The sequence below is a fragment of the Pleurodeles waltl genome, chromosome 6 (genome assembly GCF_031143425.1).
Source record: "Pleurodeles waltl isolate 20211129_DDA chromosome 6, aPleWal1.hap1.20221129, whole genome shotgun sequence".
NCBI classification, from domain to species: Eukaryota; Metazoa; Chordata; class Amphibia; order Caudata; family Salamandridae; genus Pleurodeles; species Pleurodeles waltl.
This window is the reverse complement of record NC_090445.1, coordinates 863212415-863240051: the sequence shown is the minus strand read 5'-3', so window position 1 is coordinate 863240051 and position 27637 is coordinate 863212415. Positions and strand designations below refer to the sequence as shown.

General features: G+C 43.2%; 1 protein-coding gene across 1 annotated transcript in view; it reads left to right on the top strand.

Annotated features, from left to right (window-relative positions):
* MMS19 (MMS19 homolog, cytosolic iron-sulfur assembly component) overlaps nt 1-27209 on the top strand; it is a 493377-nt gene extending 466168 nt beyond the window's left edge. Inside the window, exons 27-31 of the mRNA XM_069239619.1 lie at nt 336-418; nt 1102-1266; nt 10896-10955; nt 25469-25569; nt 26645-27209. Of these exons, the coding sequence (XP_069095720.1) occupies nt 336-418; nt 1102-1266; nt 10896-10955; nt 25469-25569; nt 26645-26672 (437 nt within the window). The 3' untranslated portion in view covers nt 26673-27209. The remainder of the gene's footprint in view (nt 1-335; nt 419-1101; nt 1267-10895; nt 10956-25468; nt 25570-26644) is intronic.
* The last annotated feature ends 428 nt before the right edge of the window (nt 27210-27637 follow it).

The window sequence follows — 27637 nt, the reverse complement described above, 5'->3', positions numbered from 1 at the left end:
ATGCTGCATTCACTTTAAGTAATCACACCTAAAAAGTAGGCACTGCATATAAATCAGCAAATATGAATAAAAGTATGACGAGCAAATAATATGCCTATATAATGTCAGAGAATCATTGTGCCTGTAGCCTTTGAGCCTATGAATTGAGACTGTGAACTCACATTCATAGAGTGAACGGTATCCGTAGTTCAAAAAACAAATATATATTAAAGAAAAGAAACTAGGTTCTAATATTGTTGTGTTACAACATCTATTTAAGAAAATGTGTCTTTGCCTTCTAGGTGTTTGCTGTGCCTTTTAATAATTTTAATTCTTCTTCTCTTATTACAAAATAGATAACAAGTCAAACTACCTGAAGGCACTATCACAAGTCCTGAATTGTCTGCCAAAGCAGGTCCTAATGACAGAGCTGCCATCGGTGAGAACAAGCACAAATCCTATTAATGGATGCTGTTGGTTGTACTGATTTGTAGTTCAATGTTGTTTGTTGGACAAGTATGTAACGGGAATTGATTCACGGTAAAAAGGTGTTCTGTGGTACTGGTGTCTGTGCTTCTGTCTGTGTATGTTCTGTCCAGAATGTTTGACAATTGCTATTACAAATCTTGGTCAGAATCTAGGGTGTGAATTTGGTGCTTGAGAACAGTATACGTTAATACTGTATATTCTCACATTGCTCACCAGTGCCTATGACCCTGTTAAAGTGTGTCACACAGTACTTAATACATCATGCTGGTTTTATCATTGCGTCCTTTCACAAGACAATAAATGGCAGTACCACTTTTGGTACACTTGTGATGCAGGTTTGATTTTTATGGAAAAGGCTTGGGTGCGTAATAACCAAAAAAGTGTGCTGCAGGGAACAAATGATTTATTGTGTGGACTTATTAAACATTGCTTGTGTCTGGCACTTTCTTGTCGGCAAAGCTATATGTGTATTCACTACTGTTGCCAGTAAGATTTGGTGAGGTATGAGTTGAGTGGGTCTTTACATGAGTGCAGTATCATTGCAAGAATTCCGACCTTGGTGGAAATGGCTCTTATTTAGCTAAATGTTTTAGACACTTAATTGCACCGCCTTATCCTTCTGTCTCGTTTCAGCTGTTCGCTTTATTGCTGGAGGCATTATCTTGTCCTGATCGAGTGGTTCAGTTGTCTACTCTGACTTGTTTAGAACCCCTCATGCTAGACGCTGCTCCGATAATGAGCCTGCACTTGGAAACACTCATCACAAAGCTCCTCACCCTCACTTCAAGCCCCTCCATGGTAAGGGTCCAGACCTCGGAAGAAGGGAGACATTTATATGTATTTAAAAAACCATTGTATTAACATTTTTGAAGAGTACAAACACACAGCGTGGAATTGATCATTTTCTGTACATACGCCCAATACATTGAGCTTTCACATAGTGAACATGTATGTTGTAATGAGTTTTACCTTTCCATAGTGAGTTCAAGATCAACGGGGCAGTATTAATGAGTACTTCAGGGCATTCGTTATTTTTGTTGTGTGCTAAGAATGACTTAAACTATGACATTTTTCTCTGATAAGCCTCTTTAGTTCAGGGCTGCTGATCCACACTTGCCAGAAAGTTTTTAGTTAATTTTGATTTAGGTCATGTTACATTTTACTATTTCAACAAAAGGGAAACATAAATGTGGTAATGCATTTGTTCCTAGGAGCAAAATGTGCCCTTCATTGCATGTAAATACTGCCATATTACTGATACCACCTTAAGTTTTGTGGTCTGTAAGTGCCACTTTTATATTTTGTGTTTATCCAATGAATAGCAGCACAGTCTTCACTACAGAGAGTTCTTCCTTTGATTACTACACATGCCTACAGGAAAAGTCAGCAAGTGGCTGGAATTAATAGGATCAGGTTTCCATTTGTATTACCGTCTGTTTATAACATGATGCATTATCAACATGTTACTGTGTCAGTTTCTGATGGATATTTCTAACTGCAGATTCTCTACCAATTAAACTTCCACGTACAAGACTGGATCGGCAACACTTTTTGCAACAACCAGCGCTATGGTATGTGATGCCATTGGACTTCTTGGCTACTCTGTCTCATGCCCAGAAGCACAGACACAGAGCTCCATATAGGTGCCACCCCTGTGCACTGGCATCACTTCCTCATTTTCCACACATTTGACCTGATTCAGAGCTTTGCTCCACACTACTTCGCTGTTTTACCAACTTTGCCCAAAAAGCATTTGTGCCAGTGTGCAGGAATGTCTCACCCTAAGACAATGTGATTTAAGTTGTGCCACATCTGTAGCAATCCGATATTAATCATAGTCCCTCCCTGGTGTCTGTTTTTTGTGCCTTGGCTCCAAACATGGCTCGGTGTCATGCGACAAATGCTCTGTGATGCATCAGAAGGCCATGAGTAAGGGCGAATCTAAGCTTTGACGTTAAGCACAAGACACTGAGATGGTTCCATTCGAAGGTTTAAGATCTTTCCCAGTCCTTGCCCTCAGATAAGATCAGGGTGAGGTTGAAAGACAAGACTTCATGCAAGTGCAAGAAGGCCTAGCAGGATCTGATACTGTCCTGCCATTCTCCTTCGAGGGAAAAGTTGTGTAAATCTGCTCTCGAAAGCCCCGATGGGCACCATTATCAGATTCTAACCAGATTCTAGGATTGGAGGCAGTGTGCTCCTAATTTACTAGGCTGTTTTCCACTGTACAAAAGATTTAGGCCCTTACACACATGCTGCTACAGTTGTCTTGAATGGTTCCAACAGGCTCTGCTGCATCCGCAGGCCCTGTTTTCTGTCAATGGCCTACAAATGGACTTCCCCAGCAGGCCTGCCACTGCTGACCGATCCAACACATTTGCCACAGGTTGTACCAAGTTTAGTGCTGACTTCTGCTCAAGAGAGACCAGATCCAATTTTCATTCCAGTTATGGTATCTGCTCCAGAATCAAATCCAGCGACATCTCGACCTATGTCCCATTAAGAAATAAAAGGCACGCTGCTTGTGACTTAGGAGAATTCCTTTACTGTCCCCTTGCCTCTATGCCAGTACCATTGAAGGTTGAAAAACAATTTTGGGTGTATCTCTGATGTGGTCCATTGGCTTCAACAGGTTCCTCACAAAGAACATGACAATAAGGAGATGGACAATTTGCTCCCTCTTGTTTTACTGATGGTGGCCTTGAGTTCCCCTACTGAAGAGAGTGCATCCTTTTTGGTACTAGTACACATGACTGGGGAAGTCTTAGATTTGCAGTTGCCCACAGTGGAGACTAAGGTAAACGTGCTGAAGGTTTATTAAAAAAAACAAAATAAATAAATAAAATAGCCCTGACTAAGGCTCTTCTGGCAGCCTTGTTCTGGTCCTCTTGTAAGCCACTTTATTGCTTGGTGCCGCAGGCCTTCTTCTGATAACTCATCCTTCCTAATGCAACATCCAACTCCTTAGAGTTTTGTCCTACAGACTTCAGCAAACAAGATGGCCCCTGTTGCTTTGCCTACTGCTCCTTCAGATTGACAGTCCAGTAAGACTCTCTTGGGCCCCTAAACACACACACTCTGGGACAATTTAAGCTAGAGATTGTCCTCTCTACCTGAGCATTTTCGGTTCTTCTGTGCCCAAATTGTAAATGCAGCCTAATATATTGTGAAGTCCGGTCTGGATACTGCAGATTGTGTCATCCACATCATGAGCACTTGTGTACTCCTCAATCATGCTTGAATGCATGCTTACTGAATTCTCAGGGGACATCCAAGCCTCATTGATAGACGTGCCATTTGAGAGTACCAAGCTCTTCTGTGAAAAGGCAGATTTTACCATGGAGAGATTAGGGTTGCTAGGCTACAACTCACTCCCTAAGGATACGTTCCCCTGATCACAAGTTCCTTCAGCAGTACTGGAAGTTCTAGGGTCATTCGGGAGAAGGGGTTTGGAGGGATTTGCCTACTGACTGGGGTAGCCTTCACAGTATGTTGTGCATTCTGTTTGTCCTTTTTGTGGCTTCAAAGAGCAAGCTGGTGGCAAGGCTTGTTGCCATCAGGAGATGTAGCAGTCCTCCTAACAAGGCTGCTTTAGTTTCCCCTCACTAAGACATGTGGGACTGGTAGATGGCAGAAGTCTACTTTTACCTACCTGGCTGATGTGCAGTTACTTCAGACCAGTGGGTCCTTCAGGTTTTTCAGTTGCTCCAGTTTTTGGCCAGACATCGGTGGGTCATGCCATTGTCTAAGCCAGAGAAGGTAAGACACTGCTTGTGAAGGATCTGATCAAAGTGGTACCCACATACATTCATGTGCCTATCCGCAAGTCCCACTGTTGGCCCTTTTGGCCTTACCTTGGCCCAGGGATTTTAAAAAAAGTGATTGCGCCTCATCTTCCGGGTTGGGAATACATGTATTCCCATACCTCAGTAACTGGCTGGCTGCACTCAGCCTTGGACATCTTGACAATTATAGTTTCATTACTGTTCACCCTGGGGCTTTTAATCAATTAGCTGAAGTCCTATCTTTGCCCTGTGCAGAGGGTTCCCTTTACGGGTGCCGTGCTAGACACAGTCGATTGGAAGGCCTTCCCACCTACACAACGAGTCCCAGGACATTCAGGCTATTGTACTTTTGTTTTCAGTTAGAAGATTCTGAGACTGCTTGGTCTCCCATCCATGTGAACGCTACTGGTGGGTCATTCCGTTGGTACTTGTGGGCTGTGGTGGGAACCCTTCATGGGCCCAACACAGAACAATAGCCCCATATCAGAAAAGGCAGCACAGGACCTTTGGTTGTGGATGGTGTATGTCAGCCTGACATGCAGCAGACTATTTTTGCCTGCCCCATCCAAAGTAATGACCAACATGTTGTATTCGGACTGGGATGGTCACCTGAATGAAGTGAAAATCATAGGCCGGTGTTCCCTTGTGAAGCAGGTTGGGGTCACCATATCAACCTTCTGCAGCTGCAAGCCATCCTCCTAGCTAACAAGGCTTGCTTACTTTCCATCATGAGCAGGTTGCGCCAGGATCTTATCGACAACACAACTGCTATGTGGTACTGCAACAAGTAGGTTGCTGTGGGATTCCCATGCCTTGTCTCTAGAAGCTCTAAAGCTGTGCTGTGACCTCCAGTCTCATGGGATCTCTGTGATGGTCAGTCATCTGGCAGTTTTCCTGAACGTCAGGGAGGAACAACTCAGCATGGTTCACCTTGCCGATCACAAATGGCTTTTACTTCCTGAGGTGGCTGGTTGTGACCGATGGGAACGTCCAGTGTTCAAACTTTTTGCGCCCTGATAGTTTCTGTGAGGCTCATTTCACCTTTGGTGGGACTCCTTTATACATTTTGCCTCTGCCCCTACGCATTGTGAGAAATGTCAGAAATAACCATGCCCAGTTCATCCAGATAGCTGGATGGATCTGAGCATCTGCCCTCCACTTTGACTGCCTCTTCGGGAGGACTTGTTGTTCCAGCAGGAGAGCAGAGTTCTGCACCTGAAGATAGTTCATCTAAATATCTGTGCATTTAGATTGAGTGGAACCAAGTAAGTGTCTTTGATCTCGCTCCGGATGTGGCAGCTCGCCATCCATCCACAACATTCTTCCACTCTGGCCACTGGTCTAAGTTCATCACCTGGTGTGGGGGACATGCATATCAGTCCTCATCAAACCAAGTTGTCTGATATTCTGTTGTTTGTTTGGTCTTTGAGCAGGCAAAGTTTTGCCATGGGCACAGCTAAAGGTTATTTATCAGCCCTTTTAGCCTTTCCTTCTTTACGTGGTCAGCTTTTCTTTATTCAAGTCAGCCATTGTGATGCAGTTCTTAAAGGGGCCTTAGTTTAGTCCTTACCTTTTTGATGTGTGCATGGTTTGAGCCTCTGTCCAGTTGCACCCTGAGACTTTCAACTCTGGCGACATTTGTTTATCATTGCCATCACTTCTACACATCGCATTTGTGAATTGGATGGGTTTTCTGATCAGCTGCCTTAGACAACCTTTTCCCTCAACAAGTTGCTGCTTCATGCTCAATCATTAGTTCTCCTATAAGTGGTGCATTTGTTCTCCAGAAAGTTCTGTTTCCTTTTCATGTATGGCCTTTCATAACTCTTTCTGTTTTTTTTTGTAATCTGCAACATTCTTCCAAGGAGGAGGACAGGATCTTCAGTAGGCCCTTAATTTCTACATTGATAGGACTAAGAAGCACTGGGTGTGCGATCAACTTTTTGTTGGATTCACAAGTGCAAAGAAAGGAAAGACAGTCCAGAAACTGACCTTATAGAGGTGGGCTGTCCTTTTCTTGTGTTATGCTCTTGTTACATAGGAGCTTCATCAGGGCCTTCAAGCTCATTCCACTCATCCAAAGTCTGTGACTACGGCCCTGGCTAGTGACATTCCAGAGTTCAACATCTGCCAAGTTGCTACAGGGACATCTGTCCATACCTTAATCATGCACTTCTGAATCGATTATCAGGTCTGGAGGGAGGATCATTTTGCCTGTTTGGTCCTGCAGGACTTCCTGGTGTGAAGTTCACTTCTCATATCCACCAGTACTGGGGGAGAGTCTGCATTAGTATTGATTCAAGGTGTGAGAAATTTGTGGTTACAAGTATTAGAAGCACATGCTGCATACCTTCTGTAAGTCTTTCTGGTAGATACTCTAATTAAAGATTCCTCACTGCCCGCCTGCCAAATCCACTGAGTGGACCTCCTGTAGGTTGAGGTTCAAAGCTAGACCTTGCACACTGTGAGTGTCATAATTTGACAGTTGATCTGTCTCTGAAGATGACAAAATTGTATGTTGATAAACTGACATCAGTGCATGGGGGGGAGGTGCCTATATGCTGCTCCTTGTTTTCAGAGGTGGGACAGACTCGCCACAGAGTCCAATGTCACTAGCCTGTTGCCTAGGAACATTCAAAATGTAACTATTGTAGTTAGATGGAGGATCCTCCTAAAAGGGTGGTACTGTAACTTGTTTGTCTCCGTTGTAGAAATAGTACTGTTGCAATAATTGTAGCCCAACTAAGCATTGTGATTTTTTCTGTATACAAAATGAATGTCGCCTAAGTACAGCTGCATATTATCTTGAGCCTCCCTTCTTATATCTGGGAGTACCCAACTCCTGCCTTCTGCTGCTGAAGATGCAACTTGTACTTCACATGTAAATGTGCCATAGGCAATACAGTATACCATTGGCTCTAACCCACTAAATGTTTTCTGTACCAGTCACCATAGGCCTTTCTCGTCTGCATTTCCACATCACCTTGACCCCACTCACCTTCTTTAATTACCAGCAAGCAGATCACTCTTCTGAATAACACCCTACACTTTACATCCATGCTGTAATCTTCGAGCCTAGAGTAAAGCTCTAGACTTTCCTCATAACCTTAAACAAGGGCTATTCTTCCACCATCTAAACAACCTCATTTCTTTTTCACAGAAGAAATCTAGTTTATCTCAACTGACCTCCTCCATGGCAGGTAGTGTTACCCTCACTTTACTCTTTTTTTCCTGTAAGTGTCCGAGAACCCTCTCATCTGCCCCGTTTAGGACTTCAAAGTCTTCCCCTTAGAGCGTTATCTTCATCCCCATCACCAACACCTTCTGTCTGAGGACAATCTTCTTGTTAATCTTCACTCCTTTGCTGATCTGTGGTTACGCTTGAATCATATGCTTACGTTTCTAGCACCTTGAGAAATGTCACAACCTCTCTTCCCGCCGTCACCTTATTCAACGGTTATAACCAGTGCAGAAAGGCTAGGTGTACAGAGCAACCTGGGACTTGCAGATCAGTCCAATCATCAGAGGGACGTTCTTCCCCCTGAAACTAGCAAATCATATTCTTCCATACTTTGTTTCCCATCTCCATGCCATGGTGCCTACTCTGCCAATCAAACCAGGTTTTGTTACTCCAAAAATATTTGTAAGATAACTTCATTGGGTAAATGTGGATACACTAAATCTCAATGGGAATAATTTGCATAAACATTTGTTATCTAGAAAGTCTGCCATGGCGCCATCCCTCATGGACCAATGTTTGGCACCACTAACAAATTCTAAAAGATGCACAAGGCAAGCACTTATCCATATTTTAACAATAGGGACCAAGTTACTTAACCCAAACCCTCTAAGAGAAGTGCACTTATTCCCTGCAGAACAAGACTCAAATTCAAAGATATTATCTAAACGAGAAACTGAAAATCTCTGGAGCAAATAGGTGTTCCAGAAATGCCCAATCTCTGCTCTTGGAGCCCCATGCCTTCAGGGAAGAATGATACATAAAGCAGTCCTTCTCTGACAGCGCCACTAGACTCTGAAACTCCCTGCCTCCCTCACTCCGTCTAACCACCTGCCTAGCAACCTTCAAAAAGGTCCTCAGGCTCCCCCTATTTGACAGACATCTTGGTTAATTCACCCTCGACCATCCTTATTTACTTTCTCCAATGCACCATGATCTGCCTTTGTTTAACTGTTCATGTTCTCTGCTCTTTTGTTGTAACTCTCTCTTGTGTTAACTCCTGTATACACATACAGTGATGTAAACATCCAAGTTCTGTGGGTTTTAAAGCGTTCTGATGCCTTCGGGCCATTTCTGCGCTGTATAAAATTGCAAATCTTAGCATTAAATGCTTCCTATGTTTTCTGCATTTAATCTGCTTCTGGGCCCTCCGGTGTAGAATCAGTGGACGTGCACCCATCTTCAAGCACTTTTCTGTGTTGGATGCTTTTGTTATGACCCACGCGGCCACTGGTAAACCACCCAATATGTATTTGTGACTGCTTCCAAGGTCTGTGGCCCAGAACCTAATTTCTCTTTCCAATCCTGCGATTTTGGGAGCTTGTCTTGCCTTATTTGCATTAACTCTGTTCTCACATGCTGCTTTGTGGTGGCTAGTATGTTCGGAGCTGAATTCTGAGCTCTGACTTATTTCAGGGCACACAGCATGTCCATCATGCCACCTTCCTTCACTGAAAGTTGAACTGTTTTGTTTTTTAAGATTTCAGGTATCAAGATGGTGGCAGCAGAAGTCACATGTATTGTGTATACGGATGCCTCAAGAATTAATATCCTCATAAAAATAGCTGCACCCAATACGTCTGTTCTTGACCTACATTGTGATGTGCAGAAAAGCCTGTACGGGTTGCAAGCTGTCACATGGAAGGACCGGGGCAGTATGTTATCTTCAGTGCCCATACATTGTCTCAGAAGGGTTCCAAGTAGACGTTTAATGAAATTAAGGTGTCTAAAGCAAATGCATTAATTCAGAAATTCTACAAGTTAGTCTGCAAGCCGCAGTCAATGTAGCTTGAAAGTTTTGAAACAATTCTGCCCTGTTTCTCAACTGTGTTGTCTGCTGCTTATGTTCTAACTTTTACTTTCACCAAGTTAATGTATCTGCTGCACACAGTATAATCTAAGCTAAAAAAAGGTGCATGGAACACTTAGGCGCATTAGGACAAAACACATTCATTGTACCTCTCAAGGATTATAAAGTTGAACATTCACTTCTACTACTTCCAAAATCAAAATTAATCTTGATTGTGATAGTGCCAAAAAAAGGCTTGACACACGACAACGTCACTGGTAGAAACCGCTGTGGCAGAACTTCATGTTTTTGTCAATGTCGAGCTGTTTCCCCGTTCCTCACAAGACAGAAAACACTAGAACTGTTTGTTCCACTCTCGCACACTCCCGGCAGGACTGCAGCAGTGTCTGCACTTCATTCAGAAACATGTCGGCCCACGTGTCTGGCAGAAATCAGTGCTTAGCAGTCCTCACGCTAACAATATTCCTCAAACATGGCCCAACAATGTTAAGTAAACGTGAGGAGAGAAGACGCACACAGACATTGCTGTCGTCGTCTTCCTGCATTTGCCAGTTCACCTCCTGTGTTGCAGTAGTCTTAGTTGATTCATGTGTGATATGCTCAGTCAAACGACCTAAGGCCACCTGCAGGTCACAATGTTTCCTTATCACCTCGAATTGTTTTTTCTTGCAGCATTACAGTTGCCTATCACCAGACGTCATGCTGCCAGCAGTATGCTTCTCCCGTATGACGAGAGAACAGGAATGATCTCAGACCATAATATAATCAGTCCTCTGCTTTCTTGGTGTCGAGTCAAAGAACAGGGCAAGGTAACACTGGCTCGCAGTAATGGAGCACCGAGCACACCACAACATATACCTAATGTGATAAGTAGAACAACTTCTCTCTGTTGCTCTCTTCTTCAGCGTAATGGCACTGACCTACAGAGGTTGTGTTATGTGCCTACAATTAACTATTTATTTACCTTAATCAAGTCTTAATGAGTAGCAAACATGTCTCCTGCCATGCACGTCCTTGGATGTGGCTGGTCTGCTGCGAAGAGCAGTTTAAATCGTGGGGAATGAGACCGGAAGAAAGGTGAGAGCAATAAGACAGTTAAAAGAGAGAGTAAGTTAAAAGAAAGAGATGTGAGTAAGGGAGCGAGGAGCAGGAAAGATGACATTGACAATACTTTTGGCCAGGTAAGGAAAGAAGTTATAATTATCAAGTAGAAGCACTGAAAACACTTCTGGTTGTTTTACTACACTGAAAGGTAAACACTCGCAACCAATTATTTTTGCAAATCCTGAAAATACTAAAGAAAACATCACCGGAATTCACAACACATAGAAACTGAAAACGGGAAACTGTCCTCATACCTTTGTACTAAGGTTCACTCGCACATCATTTCCAAACCACCCCAATCATCTAACTTCTGGATAGTCGACATCTTGCTACCGACTTATAGTTTTCAATTCAACTGAGCGCTTCTTCTTTGGTGTTAGTGTTTTGAGCTGGCCATGGCAAATACAGGCGATCAATTGAAAAAAAAATATTGAATTTATGTAAAATAGGATACATTTTAATGCTGGTTTGGATATTTGTCTCCTTGCAGGCCGTCCGGATTGCTGCATTACAGTGTGTTCATGCTGTAAGCAAACTTCCAACCCATCTGGTAAGTTGCTTATTCGAGAAAAATAAATGGTTGTGATTACCATTGCTTCAGTAGAGTAATACTGGTACTCTTGGATAGCCTTGCAGATATAGTCATTATTGTGGCGACTTGTGGCAATAGAACTCACTTTCAGACAGTGGCGGTTTCTGTGCACGGGCGTCGGGGCTCCGCCCCCTGTATAGTCAAAGTTAAAAGAAAGCAATCATTCCAATATTATATGTTTTTAATACAAAAAAAAAAACCCTCTTATAACTTTAAAGAACGGGGAGCACAGCACTGTCTGCCCCACGTGACTGACACATTACTTTACCTGCTCTCCCAGCGGAACTAAAGACTAAGTATTTGCCAGGCTGACAGTCTCACAGCCCTGAGGGCTGTGATGTCATCAGCTCGGCAAAGACCTAGCATTGAGGCCCAGTCTCCACCCACTGATGACGTTGTGGTGAAGTTAGCCCTGGGCGTTTTTAATGCAAGCCCTGTAGGGCTTACACTCCACATCAATCAGAGGGTGGAGGGTATTGTCACTCCACCCTTTCCTAACTTGTTACAGGGTGTGGGTGGGACCCCACGTGACAAGTTGGGAAAGGGTGTGGCGAACGGGAAGCCATAAAATCGAGTCTGCGCACACTCTACTTGAGTGGTGTCTGAGACTGCCAGTGCTCCCACGCTTGAGCCATTTTAGTAACAGTGCATGCCGTGTGTAGGTTCCGATAGATCTATGATTTACTGCAGTGCCGCCTTGACATATGTAAAGGAGTCAGGCCAGCATTCGGCAGTTCACCAGGTAAGGGTCATAAAAAATAAATTAATAGCTGCCGGGCCTAGGCTCACTTGCGTAGTTGTAATTGGGCCATTGTACGCAGGAGTGTAGTGCAGCAGCAGGCCTTGGGGCCAGGGGAGCATTTTGCCTCAGGAGTGGAATATGAATATAAAACGAGACTTGAGCCACTTATTACTATGCGTACAGGCAGAGGGCAGATGCATGTGAAATGATGGGGTCCCTGTAAGCAATGGCATATTATGGAAAAGTGCATTCTTCAAAAGGACTGTGCATTTTCTGTCGAAACTTGGTACTATTTTAAAACATTTCTTCTTGTGCTTTAACAAGTTCAGAGTTGCAATTATCGGTGCTAATAAGTGCACATGCTGTTAACGAGTAAATTGGGTTTTATATGAGCGCAACATCACTTTATTATGTTTGCTTAAAAAAGTGAGTTTGAAGTTGCATTTGGTGGAATGTAAATTAAATGTCTTTTTGTATGCGCCAAAGGAAAAACTCTGTAGGCCAGTGTATCCAGCGAAATGTGCGGTGCAATTATTGTGAAAAATTGCCCCGAGTTTCAACATGCATGCATCTAACTTTCACCCACTACGCCCTACATTGTTTATGTCCAATTGCAAAATGATCATGTGTCACTGCCTATGATAATCTTTCAAACTCCCCAGGAGTAGCAGGCGTTCTAAATATGGCAAATCCAATTAGAAATCACTGCAATTCAAACAAAGCAATGGCAGGAGTATGCATGCATATCATGCATGATTTCACACGAGGCTGAGGAGCCCTATGCACTCACACACGTGGCTGTTACAGGGTTTCGGTCCCTGCTAGCTCGCGCCTATATGTTTAAAATGGCCCCACTGATGTTCATCCACTATTTTGTTTCCACATGCCAGGCCGGGGTATATAGATTAAGTTGGGGCACAGAGAGCCTAGTTGTGCTGCAGTCTGTCATGATTCACCAAGTCCATGTATTACATGTTTTTTTAATATACATATGCACGTATGCCCGCATCCCCCCTAATGTGAACCTCCGCATTCATAATGATAAGCCACTTCTGTGGACTAGACGCGCCAACGCCAGATCATTTTAAAAGTAAATGAAAACAGAAACACCAGTGCAGAACCAAACACACGTCATGGAGGATTTCAATCAGACACACCGTGGCAAATGAAAAAAGCACCAAAGCAAACAACAAAGGATGTTGGCTAATTGCTTGTTTGTGTTCGTTAAGTGCATGTGTTGTTGTTTAAGGCGAGGGAAGGTCATTGTTATCCTGGGTCTGAATATTATGTACAGTGCAATGGGAATAAAGGGGCGAGTTTCAGTGTAGACAGACCTGTCAAACAAATACACTGTGTGGGTGCCCGGTGTGCCTGGCAGCGCCTCTGCTGGGTATATAGCCCACTGTGTCCGTGCAGGCACACACTTGGTTACAGGGCCTTCATTGTGCTGTAGGTGGGTGGTGTGGTGTGTGGTTTTGTAACTGTATGTCATCAGAGCTGCCAAGCTCCCATACTGCTTGTGACATGTCCATGTTTTGAGTGCATTTGCCGTTTGCGTGTGACATTCAAATGGTTTAGTGACACTTTTCTACAGTAATGAGACACATTTCAGAAAGGATTGTGAGACACCTGCAGCTAGTTGCACATTATTTTTAGTCGACAGCAAAGTTGCATTCTGGGATTTGTAGTTTTGTTTGTAGAGATTGCTGGAGGACAAAGAAGTAGATTGGTTGAATCTTCCTGGCGTATATTTCAGCCACCTGGATACATTTTTGTCAAGTTTAGGTCCAGGCAGAAATGTAGGTGATACTACAGCATTGTGTTTTCTGCTGTATTCAGTTAATTAGGTGACAACTGCTAGGGGCATGTAATGTCTGTGAATCAACCCTTGCTGGCATTGTACTCAAACTTACAAAGGCTACTTCTGCTACACACAATAGCATTTGGAAATGATTGGTTTATTATTTTCACTATCAAATTAACTGGAATTATAGTTCATCTCGCATGGCTTTGTGTTGAGATCCATATACAAATAAACAATGCATCAAGCCTGCAGCACTATCTTTATATAAAAGAACTTTCAAACTTGAGGTTGTGATTGACAGGAAGAAGAACATGGTATACTCGAACTTCGGGCAGGCTGGAAAAATACTCATTAAAAATCAGTCAGCAATATGTGAGAGAGAAACTAACCCTAAAACTTCTTGACAGCTGCACACATCAAGACAGAAGGAAATCAGGCTTGCCTAACAAGCCAGGCTTATGAAACGTATTCCTTTTATTTAAAAAAAATGGAGCTTGAAAATGCAGCTTTTTATCCCATTTTTGTTAAATTAGATTTGCACAGGAAACGGCGACTAAGCTCCCCAAAAAATGCTGTGCCACACTGCCCTCTCTCCCCCACCCCTAGGACGAAGCCCAGCCCCACCACTCACAAACTTCACCAGCCGCTTTCAGAAACCTTTTACTAGTGTAAGTAGTTCCTTCGCCTGCAAGTTCAGATTGTGTGCAAAGGCAATGTTTATCTGCTTCCATGTGTGGTATGTTGTGTCTGCACATAAATTAGTTCTGCATTAATGATGGAACAATCATTTTGGGACCATCAACATCTGGACCTCACCCTTATTCTGATTTTGTCATTTACTTTAGATCAATTTACTCTGTCTGTATAGAAGATTATTTTCGTGTTTATTTTTAAGACAAGCTTTGTTTCGATTCACAGCAAACCTTTGCCGCATTCACCATTTACTTTTTTGTTTCTTTATAACATCATTCTTAAATCTTATTTGCTGTATTGCCAGATATCCTTATCCACAGGCTTTATGGAGGGGAGGCCACCAATGCCTTCACCTGTTGATATCCCTGGATCCTGTATCTAGCCCTCCTGCCTCTCGTAGTATATACAAATACCTGAAACATAATTTGTAATGTATTTATTTGTACAGTACTGCTGGCCATCTATATTCCATCCCCTCAAAGTGATTGAACTATGTGGTGGTCTAAGAAAACTGCTGTTTATGCTGAGCTATAAAATCCCCCTCTAATCCTGTGGCTTTGTTTCAAGGTTTTTATTTGCCATGCTTTCAGTTACCTATGCTGCCTGATGTGATCTCTTGGGAACCTGCTATAAATGACCCAGCTGCTTTGATAGTAGTTGTTGATGCAAACATTTGAGGGTTCAGTTTCTGACTTCATCTCTTCGTAGTCAAAGCCTAAGACTCCATGTAGTCATTTGACAAAGAAATTAGAACCACTTCCACAACTAGTGAACAGTTCCTTGACACCCTTTTTTGTTGAACACGTTAACCCATGTTCTCTTATAGCCGTAACGTGTTTTGCAAGAAGCACACAGATTAATTACCTAGCCACACATTATACAAATGCCGTTATTCTGTCATTCAAACTGCAACAGGCGGCCGTGTGCAAACCGTTATTGTTACATACTATTAATTGCACCCCTGTTACACATGCTTTAGTTACGTGCTATTCCTTGTTCCAATTGATACTTATTAGTGTACAGTTACCAGCTAGAAGAATCTCTAAGCATCGCAGTAAATCCTGAAAACTTTAAGTAGTTAATCCCTCTAGATGGTACTGCTACTGCTGCAAATCTCTGAACCTGCTAGGACATCCTTGCCGTAAGTCATGCAACAACGCCTGCAGCAGTGACAGCGGTTCCTTAGTTTCTCAGATACCAGAATTCACAGTCTGACCAAACGGTATTTATCAATATATTTTTCATCCATTTTTTGCATTTTTGTTAATTGGTTTTGCTTTTGTTGATCCTCTGCATGTTTCTTTTTAAGTCCTCCAGTTTTAATCCATCTTGAAATTCAAAATACAAATGTTGGATTCTGATCTTAATGCCTTATTTCTTTTGGGTCCTAGGTTTGATTTGGAATTTTGCATCTTTGGTTCAAATTGAATTCTGACCGCTTTAGGGAAACTGAGACTGAATATTATACAGCTCTTCACACAAAGGAGAAGCCATCTAAGTCTAAATTTGAGTCGGTCGGCTCCATCACAATGGCTTTCATCTTTGAGTGCCAAGTCTTCCTTGCACCATTCCAAGAAGAGAAAATACAAGGATCAAGGGCCATCTTCCTCTTGTAATTGCAAGGTAGATGAGCACCGTTGCCCCACAATTTTTTGAGGCATCAGAAATGCCCATGGAGCCAATTTCAGTATTAGAGGAGTCTCATTATACCATATAAAGATGTTTGAGTTTCTCCAGGAGTTGGTGGGCTGCGGTCTTACTCTGAGACCACCCAGGTGGCGTCTGGGTTTGTGCAGGTGTGTGGCTCCGGCTCAGACTTTGGGCTTGTCGGAGTACTACTCAGAGGGGGGCTAACACAATAGAAACACTATCCTATTGGTGCTTTTCATGAAATTTTAAATAGCACTTGCACTACATCACAGCCAACAGAAGCATTGGGCGTGCAGCATTCGTCAGCAATGGTAAAAGCAAGACATTTTACTGGAATTTTATGACCAGCTGAGCATGCAGAAGACCCCTCTCCTTGCATTCACTGAGGCTCTTATGGATCCATCGAACAATTTGTGGGGGGAACTCATTTTGCACCTGTGGTAAACAGGCAAACAGCTAAGAACACAGGCTCAGACTCGAAATTTATTAACACCACCTTGACCTCACATCAACTTAAGCCTTGTGGTCCATTTCAACCGCATCTCCTACACTGCCAGTGCTGCTGTTACAGCCAAACCATGGCCCCCTTCCTCTGTGATTGAAACAACTACATTCACCCATCTTCTCTTTCACAGTTTCTTGCATTAGAATTAACCCACCAGCACTCAACCTACGCATGCTGTCTTAGCCTTTCCAGTATAACCATCAAGCTTTCTGATCTCTTGCATTTGTCTCCTGCTGAATTAAAATCCATACCCAAAGCTGTCACTTCATTGTGCACAACATCTGACCACTTCAGTCCCAAATCATTAAATTCTATTCTCTGTCTGTTATGTACTATCTTATCCAATAGCTTCATTAACACAGACATATGCCTACCTTGCTCTGCAGTAGTCCTTTCTATACTAAAACAAAATGGCACAGCCCCTTCAATTCCTACTAACTGTCCTGTTTCTCTACCCCCTTTTCTCTTAATTTCTTGAACAATTGATGTTTATTTGCCCCAGTACTTCACTACTTATTGTGAGGTTGGCCTTCTTCAGTCCAGTCTTTATACTGTCCCTTTAAAAGAAACACCAGTCTCCTATGTGTCCTTCCCTTGCCCATCATAATATACTTGTCTCCTATCCTCATACTTCTCCATCACTTAGCCACATTTGACACTGTAGATCTCTCCACTCTACTGTTCACACAGTTCAATATTGTTATCATAAACTTGGCATTAAACTGCCTTTCATCCTAATTTTCTGATTGTTCTTTCTAGTCTGTTGGCACTCCACACTCACCACACTCTCTCATCTATAAGTTGGTTTCCCTGAAGTCCTAGTCTTGGGCCATCCCTTCAAACAAAGATCTCTACCTGCCTCACAGCCATCTGTCATTGGATGAATATCAGATGACTTATGTTGAACTACACTTTTCTCGATATATCCTACTTCCTACATCCTGAGCTCAAATCCTCAGAGTCCCCTTTAATACTTTTAAGAACATGGACACATTCATGACCTACATCATCCAGATCTCAGTTGCTGACCTTTCAAAAAATGTGGCTATTAATATCCTTCAACTGAGCCAAGACACTGATATTCTCACTTGTCTGCTGCAAACTCCGCATTTGGAATAGTATTCGTGTGTCTCCCTTGCAGTCTTTTACCACATTGGAGAAAGACGTATATTTTGCCCCAAAGACACTTTCCGAACATCCCGAACACCTCTGACCACCTTTACCAAGTCGCTTGGCAGTCAGCGTACAATAGAACTCTCTACAAGCTTATTGATCCTGGTGGTCCAAGCTATAAATATTTCCTCTGTGAACTAATGTTCTTCAGTCCTAAGTTGATACGCGCTAAAACATAACCTGCCTTCTGGCATCCTTAGTATCCTGGTAATTACAAAACATCCATTTGCGGTATCCAGATACTTGTACTTTTATTTGCTCGAACCACTGTATTGCAACTCTCTCCCAATTGAAATGCATTTTGTTTCTGTCCTCATCTTCTTCCAGGCAGCTGTTACTGAACATTTCACCTTACAAGAAATCTAAGAATCAACCACAGCGTAACCTTGTTTCTTCTCTAAGTTTAGCACTGTCAATATCTATAAATTAAAGATATATTTATTGGCTGTCGTAGGTTTCCAACATAAATCAATATCTTCCTCTGTATGTTCCAACACTAACTGATAAATCTTTAATCATCTTGTAACTGCCGTGTTTAGAATTTCTGAAGGATCCTTTTAACCACAGATTTCTAAATTTTAAAACATTCCAAGTTAGCTCCTACTTGTTCTTGTCATATGCCATGTTTTCTTCTCCAAATTCCTCCGCCAGTGTGTAAGGGTATATTTACCCTTGTAAAAACTACAAGGGTTGAAGACATGTAGGGGCTGTCGCAAAACAAATGTCTGTGATTGATCTCCATAATGTGTGTCTAAGGTATTTCGGATAGAGCCACAACTATAAACTGTGCGAAGAGTGTGCCATGATGTACCTGAAGGTGATCCGGGATGCAAAGCGAAGCTGTAAGACTCTGAACACCGTAGAAAATTGCATAAAGGCCGACCCTGGCCAACGTAGAGGACACGTTCCTGCTCTCTGATCAGTTTCGCAACCAGTCTTCGTCTCGTTCCACATCACATCTTCAGGTAAGTCAGAGTCAAAAAAGAAACGCAGAAAGTGGACCTCCTCCCATCCTTGCTACTCTGCTTGTGAGAAGTCATGAGGATGTCTGGGTGTCCAGCAGTCTCGTTCCCGGTGCCCTACTCAGGACCCTAGTCCACAACTGGTTCCAATGCACTCTGAATTTCCAAGTCCGCAACAGATTGAGGAATTAAGGAGAACATGCTCTGCTTCTTCGCCACCCACTGGCTCCCTTTTGCATGACTTCTGGCCCATTGGAAATGTTGGAGTCTGCACTCTGGTTGCCGGCATGTCTGCGCTGTCTGTGCCTGCCTCAGGTTCAACCCCAACTCTGGAGCAGAGTCTGCACCCAACACCACAAACCATGCCAGTTCCTGCTGCGTCAATACTAGCACTTATGATGCTCCAATAGTCCTATTCAGCTCCAACCCAAATCAGCATCTACATTGGCTGAAGCCATGCACCATATGCGACCGGCCCCCACACATTCTGACTGCAATAATGCACTTGCCTAGGAGCTACCCTCCAGTGCTCTAAACAAAATTCATATTCAACTCAGGGCCAACCACCTTTCTGTGATTATGGGGACAAATTCTCCCCACAATATGAAGACATTTTTATATGGACCTAAAAGAGGGCAGTGGGCTGGATACTTCCACTGACAGAGACTGGTCTTCCCCAACCGGCCCTTCCGTGGAAGAGTTTGTTTCTTTTCCTATGGTAATTAGACAGGAAGCTGAAAGCTTGGATGTACAATTGCCTTCCATTGAGGTAAAAACCAGCACCCTCAAGGAAGTGTTACAACCTGGACAATTCTCATCTGACTTAATGCCATTGAATGAGACCCTGATGGACAGATTCATGGGACCTTGCACCAAACTCTGCTCTGCTTACCCGTAAACAGTCAGGAGACACAGACCTGCGCTGGATGACCCTGCCTTTCTCCTCTGGACGGAAGGACAAAAAAGGCTTTTGGCATTTAGAAAGAGGATGTTTTCAGAACAGAAAAGGCTTGCTGTTTTCTTGGAAGGTACCCTCATGCATTATGGGAGAGTGTTACGGAGATTTTACTTGCAGTCTCATTAGAATTTTGCACAAATTTGGCACAGACCAGATTGCAAGATGTCCAGGATGCAGCCAAGTATGTAATCCGGTAAGACCTAGACATAGCAGACTGTTTAGGCAGAGCAGTTAACACTAGCGTAATGCTCCGGTGTCATGTGGGGATAAGATCCATGAGCTTGTCAAGTGATGTTCAGCATCACTCATGGATGTGCCTTTTAATGGGCCTAATGTCTTTGGCAAGAAGGCTCACTCCATGTGAGTGTTTCAAAGAGTGTAGAGTTAATGCATGCTTCCTCTTTCGACAGACACAAGGCAGTATTCCCAATAATTTCTCCCCTTTTGAGGCATCCTTCGAGGTTTTACCTTCAGGGAGTGTTAGGGCCCACATCTCTCACATCAGGCACCACGGTGTCAAAGTAGAGGATCCAGTCGACAACGACCAGGATAGCAGGAGCAACAAACTACCCAGTCCCCAGCCCCTCCGCTAGCACCCCCCCCAAGTCACTTTATTCTGTCCTTAGTGGCACGTGAATTCTCGGTGGGAGACAGGATCACTCGTTTTCTCCACATATTTACCAGGAAGTGGATGCAAGGGCAACGCAATCCTAAAGTCAGATTTACCAAGCCACACAAAGCCACCTTGTATGGCCCTGTGTGGCTTGGTATATCCATTGTAACGTAAGACAGCACAAGTTGCTGTCTTGCATTACTCTTCAGCAGGTAGGTGTTACATGGGTGGAGCGTGGGTGTTTCCACCCACGCACTTCGGCGCTTTCTGAGATTTACCAAGACAATTAAGCCTGGGAATGGGTGAAAATTGTACGCCTTCCTGATAGAGGCGCAACAAGGAGAAATATTTTCTCCTAATTATTTCCTCTTTCTAAGTGTTCTGCATCTTGCAACACTCTTAAAAAGAGGAAATAGCTACTCTAAGGATTGGTTTGGTGTAGGTAGGTGTCCCTTCCTCCACAAAACAATCCTGCCTGCAACGCAGGCACAATGGTGTAAGGGTGCCTGTAGCCTCTAGGCAGCACATAGTGCGTCAGTGCAGGGAGGAAGCAAGAATGTGCCATATCTTAGTAGATGTGGCACATTGTTACCTTCTTCATTTGATGCAGAGCAGCAGGTTGTCTTGCTGCGTTGCATCAAATATTGATAAATCTGCCTCTCTATATTGATACAGGGAGTGAATCTTAGTTTAGTGAGTAGTATATTTGATACAATATTTACTTGTCCTCCTCAACTGAGACTAGTCAGCTTTTTCCCTTTGTGGTGATTGTGAACACATGCTTTCTAGATCAGAAATCTGCATAACTTAGTATCCTTTACGAGTACAAATTACTTGTCTTATGTGACACATTTTTTCTTCCTACAAATTCCTTCCATCTCCCCCTTTTGTGGGTTTGTTAATTAATCAGTACGTGTTTTCCTGATTATTTCATTACCCTGGTGCTTTCTTTTTGACTTGACTATTGTTGAGTGGGGTGATTTGGGGAACAGACAGCACCAGTGTGGGCGTCACCTTTATGGAGCCACTGTTTCACATCTAGCAAATCTGTATCCCATGTTGCAGTTGTGCCAGTGCCAAATGGACAAAGTGCTTGAATTAAGTCAGCTCCAGTTTGCCTCTTTGAGACACTTCCAAGTGAGGAAACTGCAGGCAAATACATAGTGCATCAGAAAAAGGGTTACGAAAGTTATGTAACTTGCTTGTCTTTGCATCTTGTAACACGCCAAGCCCATACGGTAACAGTTTCTCATCAAGGAAATTCAGCTTTTTTTAGAATCACTGCTTTTTGAATAGGACAAACACTTCTAAAGATGTAGAAGACATCCAACTGCAGCTAGTGAAGTGATCTTCATGAAATAAGTATTTTGGCCACTGCTGTAAAAATATGCCATTAGATATTTTGGCCACTGCTGTAAATAATATGCCATTGGAAGAGTCATAATCGACAAGGAAGTCTACCAGAGCTGTGTTTCCATTATCTTCCATCCATGTGTGTCTTCAGGCACATGCATGCTGGCTTTGTGTGGTGTAGTAGAATCAGTACAGAGAGTGTGTGTGTACCTATATGACTGCATTGACACTGGAATCTATCTTAGATTTCTTGTGAAAAGATTGGTCACAATGGAGAGAGCCTACCATACAGGGGATGTAGATTGGAGGTAGTTCTTAGAACATTCCTGATGGTCTTTGTAGTAGCCAGGCTTCTGTGGAAGGTAAGAGTGAGACAAGCGCCCATTTGAAATGTGATCACAGTCTCTGCCCCTTTGCCATTCTCTACAAGAGGTGTAAGACAGAGCACAAGGCATTGAGTGAGGAATGGGGGAATGAACTGTGACATTCAGAGCTGTGGTTTCTAGTTGTGTTAAATATGGAGGAGATACCTTTGAACAGGATCAGTTGGAGGCGCTACCGACTCCTGTGGGCTGAACCAGTTAACACCCCTCTGCGAAGTTCCAGGAAATGTACTTGTCCGTGACCCAGCTTCTAATCTACAATAAGTGGGATCTGTGATTTCTGTTTGGGCAGGTAGTCTGCCCAATCAGAAATCCCTGCCTCGGGGATTAACACCAATGGCATCTTCAATCAAGGACTCTGCAGACCACAAACTAGCGTTCACTGTCCGCACCATCAATATCACTTAGGCTTCTGATTCCAGAGTGGACCGCCAGAGCAAAGGTCATGGCCGGGAACAGTCAGCGGAGAGAGGGAGTGGATGGTGGAGCCAGCTGCTCTAAGAGTGTGCAGATTTGCGCCCAGGACAACAGGATGAGGAAAACATTCCAAGATTAACCATCAAAACTCTGATACTCATGAACTAAAAGGAGTAGTCTAATTTTCCTGGTTGCACTGAAATTGCAGCTGTATTCTTAGCACCAAGGGCACAGCAATAAAGTATAAGTCCCTTCATGCACCATGGGTATCTCTACATATGAGCCAGGAGACACTTTGGGGGTTTGGCTTGTAACACAGAGTGAGGGATCCTAGTAAGAGATTGGAATTCAAGCATTTATATTAGCCAAAGGTGTCAGATTAGCAAACAAATTGTGTGGAGATACCTAAATCGGTGACACTCAATTCCTGAATCCTGGTATTGTGCTATTGATGTTGGAATAAAGAACCCTCTGTTTGAGACAAAGTACAGGTTTGTAATAAAAAAAAATGTGCGCTGCATTGATTTATGAGTCTCCAACACCAGACCACCACTCTGATTAAGCCTTTCATTGCTCTGCTTCGATATCATGAGGAGCAGCTGCTAAAGGTGTGTACATGTTATCCAGTTTTTGCTTCATCAGTATATCAGGCCGCAGACATCAGTGGTAAAAGGCCACAATTGACTAAATTAGTGACCAGTAGCCTTTGTGTGCTTGGGACTCTCACATCAGTTCTCACCAACAGAGTTGCCCCGCTGAAACCAGCTAAATCCAGCAACACCTCCAACCTAGCGAGATAGGACACTCCGGAGCTCAGAAACTCCAAACGCAACTGCCACAGAGTCGAGAAACAATGGTGTGTGACCAAGGACCCCTGCAAGAGTCACATACAAGGGAGCTCTCAACAACTACCACCACCGAACCAAGGCAACAAAAAGAGCAGCAGTCACTGACCGTATCGACACCGCAGTCAACCACACAAAAGAACTCTTCAGAATCATCAAGGAATTCTCTAACCTGATAGCCACAGAAACCTCCAACCACCCATCCCAGGAACTTTGCGACACCCTCTCAGACTACTTCTACTGCCAGATCACAACCATATACAACAATTTAGACCCCTAACCCTCCATCCCCAGCCTACACAACATCTCTCAAGCAGCGAACTCCAGCCACACGATAACCTCCTGATCCCAGATTACCACACAGACCACATCAGCCATCATGTCATCCATCCACTCTGGGGCATCGCCGACCCCTGCCCCCACCGGTATTTCAACCTCAGCTCCAACACTATTAGCAGAGAACTAACCAGCATCCTCAACACCTCCATCTCCACAGGAACCTTCTTGGACGAATGGAAGAACGCATAGGTCATACCCCTTCTAAAGAAACCCTCTGCAGACCCCAGCGACCGATCTCTCTGCAGAGCATCCGCCTTCCTTCCTTCCTTCACTTCTACACCCAAGAACATCACCTATGGCGTACCCCAAGGATCCTCCCTCAGCCCAGCCCTGTTCAGCATCTACATGACCCCCCGCGCAGACATTTTCAGATCCTTCGGATTCAATACAGTCTCCCATGTCGATGACACTCAACTAATCCTCTCACTCACTGAAGACTCCCACAACACCCAAGCCAACTTCCGCAATGCCACGATCAACTTAGCAACATGGCTGAAAAAACGCTGCCTCAAAAAAATACTGACTTAACAGAAGCCCTGATATTCGAGAAGACCACCTCTGTATGAGACCACAGCCCTCTCCATCAGACCACGCATGAAACCTCAAATCATTCTTGACTGCCGACTACCCATGAATCAACAAAATAAACTTGGTCGCCTCCTCCTGCTTCTACATCCTTTGTAAACTCTGCCGAATCTTCAGCTGCATCCCTACTGACACCAGAAAGACAGTCATGCATGTCCTGGTCACCAGTCGCTTCAACTATGGCAACGCATTCTACGGCAGAGTGTCCTCCCAGCTACTTAAAAGACTCCAGACTCTACAGAACACGGCAGCCAGACTCATCCTCACCCTCCCCAAGCGCTCAAGCATCACCCCACACCCCAGGAACCTCCACTAGCTCCCCGTCCAGAAGAGATGCCAGTTCAAAATCCTCATCCTCGCATACAAGTCTCTCCACAACCTAGGGCCGTCCTACATCAACCTTCTATGTCAAGGCAAGATAACTACGCCCGCCTCGCTAAACCTCGCATACACTCCCACATCCATCGCAGACGCAGCGGAGGCCACTCCTTCCTCTACATAGCAGCCAAGACCTGGAACAGCCTGCCCCTCCACCTCAGGACAGCTCCCTCTCTGGCGGACTTCAGAAGGAGACTCAAGACGTGGTTTTTCGACAGAGGCACTGTACCCTCAGCGCCCAGATACCCTTAGGGGTGATAGTGCTGTGCTTTATAAATGCTTTGATTGATTGACCAATGGTAAATAAAACATCCACCTTGTACAGCATGTACTGCCCAGAAAAATTAAATGAGCTCATCAGATGTTCTTCCAAATCAGTCCCACCTTCATAAATCCCTTACGATATGGAGAAGTAACAGAGAATTGTATGATACATTTCAGGCAAAACTGAGAAATTCAGGCATGACTTTAAAGCCCCAGTCCCTTTCAGAGCATCCAGTTCTTCCTCTTCCTCAGTCTGTATGATGTCATCTCTTTCTCATTAAATGAATTCCAGAAAATATTACATTTCCTCTGCCATTCCTCTTCCATGCAGGCTTCTACTTTCCTTAAAGATGAGGCCAGTTATTAAGTGCAGATGTTCCATCTGGCGAAACAACATAAATAATTCTACAGTACTTCCTGTGCAGCTTCAAAAGTTACCAGGCTGTCCTACTCCTGAAAAAGACCACCACCTGCTGTGTTGATCCTTAACATGAGTGGTATTCTACAAAGCCTAGACCATAGAATGTTGTGTTTACTGTTTAGTATGTCTTCCCAGGCAACCTGTGTAAAATGGATCTTCTGTAATGAGTCATTGCTAAAGCATTCAAATCACCCACATAAATGATACTAGCTAGTTGATTTTACTTGAATCAGATGTTTTTTCTGTGTATTTGGAAATAACAGGAATATCACTGTACCTGCACTGTTTACGTAATTCCATTCTGTTGCTTTAGAAAGTTTAACTGCATTTATATACTTTTTCAGTTGTCACCGCTGTTGATTGTGCTTCTACTTTATTGTCTTTAGCTCCTGCCCTATAAGCAAAAAGTGATTCGTGCCTTGGCCAAACCCCTGGATGACAAGAAGAGGCTAGTGAGAAAGGTGGCAGTTGCTGCACGTGGCGATTGGTGAGCTCTTTGTTTAGAATTGTTTCTAAAATAGTTATAACGGGTACTGAATTTTTTTAATCTACTTATCCAAGGCACACAAGTCTCCAGAATTCTACTTTGTCAAATAGAGAAATCAACTTGCCCCACCCTACTCTTATGAATTATGTGGATGGGATTAGAAACATTAATACAGGTTTATTTACTTTAAGGGGAAAAAAGCAATGTTCTGCTACAATGCTCAAGTAAAACACCTTTTTACTGGTAAAAGTGGTGTATCAGTATACACCTAACAAGTACCCACAAAAAAGCTCTTTAATAGTACCTTCAGGTATTTGGAGTTTGGTCATCTCACAAAGCAAGCTTTAATCCATCTGCTCTTTAAGTTCAAGGTTACTATCTTCATGATTGTGCAAAACAAGAGCACTCTTTGCATGTGACCAAAGGGGTCACTAAGAGTATAATATTTAGTGTAGCGAGTAACACTGATTTTTCTCTGGCACCATACTCGGGGCCAGTTACAAGCTGCACCTTACACCACTAGTTCCTCTATATTGTCTATGGTAAAGACTGCATGTTGATCATATCACTTTAACTGAAACCAACATTGCGGCAAAGTTAGCAACCAGATATTTAGTTTACTTTTGTGAGAGTACTAGCTCCACACACTTGCCCAGACCATGCCTTAAATATACCTAAAATGCAGGTGAGTTCCATTTTTGTGCCAAGCTTGCTTTTCCCATCAGTCTTAGAGGTCTCAAACACGACAGAGCAAGAAAAGAAGAACAAGTGGCGGCAGCTTCCCATATGTTTTATTAAGAATCTTCATATGCTGCTCACCTACACTTTGTGACACCGTAGCAAATTGATGAGGGGCTATAAAAAAACGCACAGTACTTAATAGAATTAGCAAGCTGATTTTTATTGCCAGTTTCACACTTTGTTGCCTGGAGGAGAAGCTAGTAAGTCAGTATGTAAATGTAAGAGGGCAACAGACTATGGTGGGCAATGGAAACATGTGTAAGACCTCTAAATGATCAATGTATGACAACTTAAATAAGAAAAAAACATCAGTAACATATCTTATTTTTTCTAGGTTTCTGTTGGGAAGCCCTGGTAGCTGAGCTGTATCTGAACACTAAATCCAGTAGCACTTATGGAGACAATCTAACCAGGAAGCCAATATTCTGCCAAACCATTACCAATGCCATGGACCAAGATCACCAACTGTGCCCAGGAAACAATACAGAGTTTATAAAGAGATCAAGGAGTAGGTCTGGTAGACAACTGAAGAGAAAGACATGTTTATGTTAATGTGCGTGAGCACTGGTCTTATGAACTCAGTTCTTCCCGTCGCATTTAGAAGAACAGAAAGCAACAGAACTTTTTTAGCACAACTTAATTGTCAGGTTGAAAATATTTTGCATGGCTTTTCAAGGCACCACAGTGGTCAAGACTAAAGTGTATGGAGCCTATTTCGGAATTATTCAAGTTTTCTATAGGTGGATGCACTCTGTTCCTAACCCATGTTTGTGAAGGAGTAGATGTTACTAGGCCATGCAATTGCAATTCCTTTACTTGACATAGAAGGGGGACAAAATAATTTGTACATTGTTGTGTTTATCTCTGTGGACATTGAAGATTAAACACCCCTGATAATTCCTTTTGCTTGGAGTATTCTCTTGCATTAAATGGGATTCTGCTAACATACCATACTGGGTGGCTTGTTGCACCATAAAGCCTTTCAGTCAATGGTTGTTTCTCCTGTTCCAGCACTCAGTTTGTGTATATTTCAGATGTGCTATCAGTTCAACACTTCCTCTCTAGGGTTTGGGATACAGTTTGAAAATCATTCCATAAACTATTAGGGAATTACCAATATTCAATTCTTAGTTTACACAGAAATGGAAATCTGCACATGTCGGCAACATATCAGTCACACGTTATACAAAATTGGCTTAAATGGATTGAAAATATGTCTAAAATCTTCAGGCATCTTGTGCATCGAAAGTGTCTTTAATGTGTCTTTGTGTTGCACTTGATATCTACCTTGGCAATTTGAGAGAACCTCATCTACAATACTAAGGCT